General features: G+C 37.9%; 2 protein-coding genes across 2 annotated transcripts in view; one reads left to right on the top strand and one right to left on the bottom strand.

Moving 5' to 3' along the window:
- LOC140327981 (uncharacterized) overlaps positions 1-7466 on the top strand; it is a 91752-nt gene extending 84286 nt beyond the window's left edge. Inside the window, exons 4-5 of the mRNA XM_072407242.1 lie at positions 181-411; positions 6856-7466. Of these exons, the coding sequence (XP_072263343.1) occupies positions 181-411; positions 6856-7466 (842 nt within the window). The remainder of the gene's footprint in view (positions 1-180; positions 412-6855) is intronic.
- Positions 1-10132, bottom strand: part of LOC140327980 (uncharacterized) — a 648380-nt gene that overhangs the window by 173152 nt on the left and 465096 nt on the right. The gene's annotated exons all lie outside the window — the stretch shown is intronic.

Here is a 10132-nt window from a genome sequence, read left to right as displayed (position 1 = left end):
GGATTCACACAGCAGAGAAACCATTTCAATGTTCAGAATGTAACAAGTGTTTCTCTAGAAGTGATATTCTTATTGCACACCAGAGGATTCACACAGAAGAAAAACCATTTCAATGTTCAGAATGTGACAAGTGTTTCTCACACAGTTCTAATCTCACTAAACACCTGAAGACTCATACAGGAGAAAAACCATTTCAATGTTCAGAATGTAACAAGTGTTTCTCACAAAGTTCTAATCTCACTAAGCACCTGGAGACTCATACAGGAGAGAAACCATTTCAATGTTCAGAATGTGACAAGTGTTTCTCACACAATTCTAATCTTACTAAACACCAGAGGACTCATACAGGAGAGAAACCATTTCAATGTTCAGAATGTGACAAGTGCTTCTCACAAAGTTCTAATCTTACTATACACTTGAAGACTCATACAGGAGGGAAACCATTTCAATGACCCTCCTGCTTGTGGACTTCCACCCTCCCTGAAAAATTTGTAGCCCCCCTGGTCCTTCCGGCATCACCAGGCGCATCCACAAACCTATCTTCTTGTGGTCCCAGTGTAGCATCGAGTGCACCGCTTTCCTCTGTTGGAACTGCTCATCGTATCCCAACAGCGTGACTTAACTGTACATCTGATAAGCCTCCCTAATTGTGTCCAAGTAACAAAACAGCGCCGCACATTGTTCCAGATGTTTACCCCCGATAAAGCTTGCCAAAATCTGAAACGCCTGTAACCAATTAAAAAACGAGTAGGGAATCAGCCGATATAAACGTCCACAAATTCACCTTTCCATATGTTCTCATGGACTTCAAGTGCACCACAAGAGGTCCCTCAAACAACACATAATCCTCCCCTATCTTGGAATTGCTGAGTCCTCCCTTTTCCTCCCATGTTCCCCTCCCTTAGGCCCCCAGGCGCTCCTTGCCTCTCCGCCAACCTCTGATTACCCCAATCAGTTATCATGTGGGCACAAGACATCATTTTGATTCAAATTTGATCATTTTCTTAGACCTAGATAGAGTTTTCTTGAGGCTGCAAAATTCTTAGGTTTAAATAATGTATTCAGTTTCAAACCATTCCTTTAACGAGCAGGGCTCTGAAATCCCTTATTCTTTCACCCTAATTATTCTTACAGCCACGACCACTATAATATTTGATGTTCATTTTCTATGCATTTAATATACTGTTTTCAATAAAATAACTCTGATATATGGATTGTTACCATTATTTTTTTATAGTTTTCATTTTTAGAACCTATAGTTCAGACCTGCTATGTATGGTAAGTAACTAAATGAGAAAAAAAGGTTACGTTTCTATTAATCACATTACCCATCCTTGTGTCTATTCTTAGTGTTACTATTCTTTAGCTGCGTACACACTTACAATAGTTTTCATTGGAAACAAATGACTAACAACCGTTCCTTCGATAATCATTAACAAAAAAGTGCACAACGACTGACCAATGACGCAGATGAACGAGGATCGTCACTGGAAATGAATGACCGTCCCAGGGGATAAGATTGGCCGACGAACGTTCGCTATCTGTTGTGTGTACGGTCGTTCAGTGATCACGGATGTTTCTGCAATACTCTTTCTCCTTTACATGTCACTTCCTGCATCGTTCAAATGATCGTATCTAGCCTGTGTACACTATTTATGGACTATATTTGAACAATTGTATTATTAAGCCTGGGCCTTCCATTTAATGGAACATAGTGATGAAGGTAATGTTAATGCGCTATTTTGCGCTATTTGAGAAATTGACGCACTGCCACCGCTGAAGCAATCCTCTGCAAAAGTTCCTTTTTTTGTAGATGATTGAAGTGAACTTGTACATTGATAAAATGTTTTTGCACAAATAAACATACACTACTCCTTTGGTAAATCAGGCCCAATGAGTTTATATACTAAGTTTGGTATGGGTTCTACACAGATACCTACTGGTGTGAGAGTCGGTGAGGCACTTTTATAAGACACTTGTAATATTTCGGATTTTGATATGGCTTTATTCATTTGTGAAGCTTTTGATGTTGGATCATATGATATGTCTTTCATATATCCGTTACATTCATGAATACACATTCTATCCAGTGTGAATAAATAGATATTACATTAATAAATCAGGCCCATTGTGTTGGTGAAGATGCTTAGCTGTGAAATATTTCCACAACAGGAACTCAATGGCCAACCTAGGTCTTTAATTCAATTGTGTGGAAAAAATATAAACTATATAAAATAGATTTAAGTGAGATACAATAATTATAGGATTCTTACAACGTATCAACGTCCTTACAATAAATAACAGATCTCTGTAGAAAAAATCTATAGATAAAGTACACACCTTATTATAAATTGTAAGCCTATAATTGGTATTGTGGTGACATAGTTATCTTTAAACTTGCTTACAGCTACAAGGACACGGGGTCTTGAAAATAAATATCTGGCTTTGTCTAGCAAACAGGAAACATTGCTTCATTTAAACTCCAGTAATAAATAAAACCTCAAAGCCACCTTTTATGTAGAAATCCTGGAGCCCAAGTGTCTGGAGTTGTTTGAGAAGCACAGCAGGGGTCATATATCTGAGGTGTCAAAAAATCCAGGATGGGAGTTATCACCCTACTCCATGTATCCTGTTATATATCCATATCCATATATATCCATCAAGTGTTGGTAATATTTTACTCTACATCCCTTTGATAAAAGGCGCTGGTTTTTGTATATTATCCCTTGAAGGGTTTTATGGTAATAAGGTCTGTACCAGGAGTCTGTAACTATCTAATCATCTATTTTCACTTCTGTGACATCCATTAATATATTGATTTAGGATCCTTCAGGTGGCATATCTGACCAGACAGGGTAAACAGATAACTATGAATAAAAACATCCACACCCATACCTTCACTCATCATTTAATTATACCTAAGGATTGGGAATATAGTGCACAATATATACATATAACAATTGAGGAATAAGTCATCTTCTATGTTTGTTCTGTAACATTTCCCTAAGTTGCAGCAGCATAATAGGTGTTTTTCTGAAATGTTTATCTCTCTTTATGACTATTGTAATATTTAAGATTTCCTGGGTCGCAATTTTCCCACAAGATGTTTCTCGCCACATACCCTAATATTGTCAATACAGATAATTGAAAAGAAGAGAATAGCCAGGGTATTTGCTAGATGGCAGTGTATTAAAAAGAAAAAATAACTTAACAATACCTTCTTGAATCGGAATGTTCATACTGCAATTTTCTGAAGTTTTGACAATTGAAATAATCACCCTACTCCATGTATCCTGTTATATATCCATCTCCAAGTGTTGGTAATATTTTACTCTACATCCCTTTGATAAAAGGCGCTGGTTTTTGTATATTATACCTTGAAGGGTTTATGGTAATAAGGTCTGTACCAGGAGTCTGTATCTATCTAATCATCTATTTTCACTTCTGTGACATCCATTAATATATTGATTTAGGATCCTTCAGGTGGCATATCTGACCAGACCGGGTAAACAGATAACTATGAATAAAAACATCCACACCCATACCTTCACTCATCATCATTTAATTATACCTGAGGATTGGGAATATAGCACACAATATATACATATAACAATTGGGGAATAAGTCATCTTCCATGTTTGTTCTGTAACATTTCCCTAAGTTGCAGCAACATAATAGGTGTTTTGTTTTTAAATGTTTAGCTCTCTTTATGACTATATGTAATATTTAAGACATTCTGGGTCGCAATTTCCCTATTTCACACCAGGAGAAAATGTAACCTTTGAGTATAGGTTGTATAAAGAGTGGGGTGCTAAACGATGGAATTTCTAACAATATGTTTCTCGCCACATACCCTAATAATGTCAATACAGATAAATGAAAAGAATAGAATAGCCAGGGTATTTGCTAGATGGCAGTGTTTTTAAAAGAAAAAATAATGTAACAATAAATCCTTGAATCGGAATGGTCATACAACAATTTTCTGATGTTTTGACAATTGAACTATAATGAGGTCACCCCGCTGGATTTTGTAAAGAAGGGTTTTCTTGATCTAAATAGATTGATCTTTTTCAAAACTTTTTAATCCTGGACAATATTCATTTCATGTTTACTGGATCACCCAGATTCACTGATAAAAGTGGGAGCTTTTCAATGGCTGGTGCACTCTCTATTGTCCTGCTGATGTGCTCAACTGTATGCATCTCTGCCTGGGTACATGCTCCTTCCTGTGTGTGGCATTCATGCAGTTTGAAAGATCATTGGGTCGGCGCTCTTGTTACTGATTGTTAGGCTCTGGTCCTGGTTCCATGCTGGGATTTCACCACCAACAGGTATTGATTTTGGATATAATATGGGACACTTATATAAATCAGTTAATAATTATGGGGTGACTGATCGCACTAGTACCAGGATCAGCTGGCAATTAAATTTTCTTGGGATTCTGGTTTTATTTAGGTGAACTTGTAAAGCGCATAAGATGTTGTATGGGGAAACAGGTTGTTTTCAGGACGTTTTGATTCCACTTATCCCATCTGCTCAATTTATTTAAAGGACAAATTGTTAGAGTTTAAAAAAAATGTATGATTATTCTTTTTTGATTGATATGGTTTTGTTTTTCTTTTTTCTTATGGGTAGGTTCTTTTGGCTGAATCAGTTTATTTATATGTAAAGCATTTTGAATATATCATGATATAATATTAAGTTTGAGTAAAAAAATCCTTTTTTTTTAATAAATACATGTTTTATTAGTAATATTGTAGTGACTTCTCCCTATTGTCAGACCTCCTCCTGATGAAGAGGAGTTTTGAAACGCATTGAGGTGCATTTTCTGTGATATAATATAACAGAGATGGTTATTGAAAGGATCTGCAGGTTTCTTGGCTCTATTCCTCTCAGATCTCAGATCACCATCCCAGTGTCTCTCAGTGCGTCAGAACAGGCGCCCCTGGGAAGAATTGGTCAACGACGCATACACTCGTATGGTATCAAGCAATCTTCAACTTTATTATAACAAACATTACTTTATATACCATAACAATATGCCGTTGCGCATGCTCATTTATTAGAATGGAATAAAAATTCACTAATATATGTATTCTAAAAGGAACTATTTTTGGACATAATTTCAGATGCATACAAAACACTTTGTTATTCATAAACAATCGACATTATCTGAGTTTAGCAGAATTAACAAGGACACTCATATTGGCAGAACATCAGGTTTATACACATATAGCCCCTAAATCATCAATAAAATCCGCGCTCGCTGGAAGCGCGAAAGTACGCGCGGCCATCGATCGCGGATTACCGCGGTCCGGACTCGAGTATCAATAGGAGCTATATGGCCAACCTAGGTCTTTAATTCAACTGTGTGGAAAAAAATATAAACTATATAAAATAGATTTAAGTGAGATACAATAATTTTAGGATTCTTACAATTTATCAACTTCCTTACAATCAATAACAGATCTATGTAGAAAAAAAATCTATAGATAAAGTACACAACTTACTATACATTGTAAGCTTATAATTGGTATTGTGGTGACATTTTTAGTTATTTGTTTGTTTCCTAACAACTAGTAACAACTAGGCATGATGAGTCCTTCTTATTTAATTACTTTTCTACAATTCTACTAGGTCAATAACTTTAGTTATCTTTAAACTTGCTACAGCTACAAGGACATGGGGTCTTGAAAATAAATATCTGGCTTTGTCTAACAAACAGGAAACATTGCTTCATTTAAACTCCAGTAATAAATATAAGCTCAAAGCCACCTTTTATGTAGAAATCCTGGAGCCCAGGTGTCTGGAGTTGTTTGAAAAGCACAGCAGGGGTCATATATCTGAGGTGTCAATAAATCCAGGGTGGAAGTTATCACCCTACTCCATGTATCCTGGTATTTATTCATCCCCAAGTGTTGGTATCATTTAATTCTACATTCCTTTGATAAAAGGCGCTGGTTTTTGTATATTATCCCTTAGAGGGTTTTATGGTAATAAGGTATGTACTGGGAGACTGTAACTATCTAATCATCTATTTTCACTTCTGTGACATCCATTAATATATTGATTTAGGATCCTTCAGGTGGCATATCTGACCAGACCGGGTAAACAGATAACTATGAATAAAAACATCCACACCCATACCTTCACTCATCATCATTTAATTATACCTGAGGATTGGGAATATAGCACACAATATATACATATAACAATTGGGGAATAAGTCATCTTCCATGTTTGTTCTGTAACATTTCCCTAAGTTGCAGCAACATAATAGGTGTTTTGTTTTTAAATGTTTAGCTCTCTTTATGACTATATGTAATATTTAAGACATTCTGGGTCGCAATTTCCCTATTTCACACCAGGAGAAAATGTAACCTTTGAGTATAGGTTGTATAAAGAGTGGGGTGCTAAACGATGGAATTTCTAACAATATGTTTCTCGCCACATACCCTAATAATGTCAATACAGATAAATGAAAAGAATAGAATAGCCAGGGTATTTGCTAGATGGCAGTGTTTTTAAAAGAAAAAATAATGTAACAATAAATCCTTGAATCGGAATGGTCATACAACAATTTTCTGATGTTTTGACAATTGAACTATAATGAGGTCACCCCGCTGGATTTTGTAAAGAAGGGTTTTCTTGATCTAAATAGATTGATCTTTTTCAAAACTTTTTAATCCTGGACAATATTCATTTCATGTTTACTGGATCACCCAGATTCACTGATAAAAGTGGGAGCTTTTCAATGGCTGGTGCACTCTCTATTGTTAAAGAATCACACAGTAGAGGAACCGTTTTCATGTTTAGAATGTAACAAGTGTTTCTCTAGAAGTGATTTTCTTATTGCACACCAGAGGATCCACACAGAAGTCAAACCATTTCAATGTTCAGAATGTGACAAGTGCTTCTTACAAAGTTCTAATCTTACTGAACATCTGAGGACACATACAGGAGAGAAACCATTTCAATGTTCAGAATGTAACAAGTGTTTCTCAAGAAATTCTAATCTTACTAAACACCTGAAGACTCATACAGGGGAGAAACCATTTCAATGTTCAGAATGTAACCAGTGTTTCTCTAGAAGTGATATTCTTATTGCACACCAGAGGATCCACACAGAAGTAAAACCATTTCAATGTTCAGAATGCGACAAGTGCTTCTCACACAGTTCTAATCTTACTAAACACCTGAAGATTCATACAGGAGAAAAACCATTTCAATGTTCAGAATGTAACAAGTGTTTCTCAAAAAAATGTAATCTTACTAAACATCAGATGACTCACACAGGAGAGAAACCATTTCAATGTTCAGAATGTAACAAGTGTTTCTCACAAAAATATAATCTTACTAAACATCAGATGACTCACACAGGAGAGAAACCATTTCAATGTTCTGAATGTAAAAAATGTTTCTCGTACAATTCTTGTCTTACTAAACATCAGAGGACTCACACATGAGAGAAACCATTTCAATGTTTAGAATGACCACCAGAGATTTCACACAGCAGAGAAACCTTTTATGTGTGAAGAATGTGCAAGTGTTTCACACAAAGTGCTAATCTTATTAGGCACCAGAAGACTCACACAGGTGAGAAACCATTTAGATGTATGGGATGTTACAAGTGTTTCTCAGACAGATCTAATCTTACTAAACACCAAAAGACTCAAAAAGAAAAAGAAAACATGTAAATATATAGAATGTGATAAGTGCCTTTCAGAAAGTTCTAGTCTTAAACAACAGATAATTTACACAGGAGAGAAGCTATTTAAACATTCGGACTATGACTTGTGCTTCTCACAAATTTCTATTTTAGCTCAACACGAGAGTTTTACATAGAAAGAAAGCAATTTAAATGTTGTAAATGTTAGTGGGCATAAACAATCAGGCATACATGGCTGGATTAAAGAACCATCCACATTTAGACTTTTTAAAGAAAAATGTATGCATGATTTAGGATAACTTGGACTGAATCTTCCTTGGAAAGAGAAAAGAGAGTAGGCAAATTGTTTTTGAGATTTGGGAGTCTTTCATAGATATTTTGCCTCCACTGATCATGCAGAGTATCATAAAATATTTCATTAGACTTCTTTTTATATTCTGAAATTGCTTGTTAATGATTATAAAGTTCATGTAAGTGTAATAAAGGATAACTGATAATGTACACAGTACAATGCTCCTTTCACAGAACTGACTGATATCACCATACTTTCTTTTTTTTTGCATGCATTTTTTATTGTACTTTGTTTGATTTTTCAACTGAATTCTGGCATCTTCTAATAAAAAAAAATAAACGTAAATGTTATGAAGTGTCAAATGCCTCTCAATAAAATTTTCTTTTTAATCAACAAAAATAAAATTTACACAATTATCCGGCCATGTAAAAAGATTTCTTTTAATTCTCAAATGTGAGACAGTATCAGGAGTTAAGACTGTTCACATTGCTCAATGAATGATGTAACCCTCAGCCATCCAATCATTCGCAAGCACAAATCATGTTTTTTCACATTTCCTTGCTCATGATTAAGATTTTTTTCCAATGTGTATTCTCTTTTGTCAAGGTTTGGGTGAGGCGGCATGGATCATCTAATCAGGTGCATCAGGCATTAGTGGGTGGAAATCCTAGCTGATCCACGCCTGATTCATCTTTACAAAGGTCAGTCTCTCCACATTTTGTGTGGACAGGTGAGTTCTTCTTGGGGTAACTATGGTCCCCACCCCACTATGGCACCCGCTCTAATGCCACACTACTGGCCGGGCAGGACAGCTTTTCCAGGGCACACTCCGGCAATTGCGGCCACAAATCCAGTTTGGCTACCCAGTCGTCCAGCGGATCTTCAATGACGGCTGGCAGGGTGCTATCCAAGTATGCCACCAGCTGCTGGTTCAGGTTCTGCTCTATGTCTAGCTGCTGGTGAGTAGTTTCCTCACTATGTGTGTGAAGAAAGCTGCTCGTCAGCAAATCTAGACTCAGGCTGCTGATGATGGAGCTGGTACTGCTCCTGCCACCCCACCCCTCCTCAGCAGCCAGATTTACCAGCATCTGTTCCTGGACATGAGGCAGTGGAATGACGTTCTTCATCCCACAGTCCTGGAGACTGACAAATAACGTGGCCTCCTAAAAGGGCCTGAGAAAATGCCAGGTGTCACGCATGAGCTGCCACTGTCTGACATCGAAGTTACACATGGGAGTGCTTCTATCCGCTTGGATCATCAAGAAATCGTTGATAGCTTTGCTCTGTTCGTATAGTTGGTCCAACATATGGAGGGTGGAATTCCAAGGGGTGGCTTTGCGATGTACGAGTGGCTGAAGTGCATGCAAAGTTTCCTGGCCATTTTTATGAAGTCTTGCAGATGGGTGGAAGACTTCAGGAACCGCTTGACAACCAAATTGAAGACGTGTGCCATGCAGGACACATGGCTCAACCTTCCTTGACGCAGCGCTGACACCATGTTATTCCCATTGTTGGTCACCATGGTTCTAATTTTGAGTTGTCGCGGAGATAGCCAGGAATCGATTTCTTGATGAATCACACAGAGCAGTTCCTCCCCTGTGTGACTCAGTTCACCCAGGGAAATCAGGTGAAGAACAGCGTGACACCGCCGCACCCTGCACATGTGGTATGCTGGAGGGACATTGTGAATTATCCCTGCAGTGGAGGTTGAGGACACAGTGGAGGATGAGGAGGCAGAGGTGGACATTGTCGCAGGGCTAGAGGGGTGAGAACCTGAAGGCGGAAGCAGTGTCACCTGGCCAAGTTGCTGGTGTGGCTGTGAAGGAACCACATTCACCCAGTGGCCCGTAAAGGACATGTATTGTCCCTGACCATAGTTACTGCTCCACGCATCAGCGCTGCCGTGCACTTTGGCAGACACCGACAGGCTGAAGGACTGACCCACCTTCTTTTCTACATATTTGTGCAGGGCTGGTACTGCCTTTTTCGCAAAGAATTGATGGCTTGGGACTCTCCACCTCGGCTCAGCACAAGCCATCAGTTCTCTGAAAGGTGCAGAGACCACCCCTTGGAAAGGGAGGGACTGCAGCACCAGCAACTTGGACAGGAGCACATTCAGCTTTTGCGCCTTTGGATGAGTGCACGCATACTGTTGTCTCTTGGCAATTGCT

The sequence above is a fragment of the Pyxicephalus adspersus genome, chromosome 4 (assembly GCF_032062135.1).
Source record: "Pyxicephalus adspersus chromosome 4, UCB_Pads_2.0, whole genome shotgun sequence".
NCBI classification, from domain to species: domain Eukaryota; kingdom Metazoa; phylum Chordata; class Amphibia; order Anura; family Pyxicephalidae; genus Pyxicephalus; species Pyxicephalus adspersus.
The sequence above is the reverse complement of the archived record's forward strand: the minus strand, read 5'-3'. Positions and strand labels throughout refer to the sequence as shown.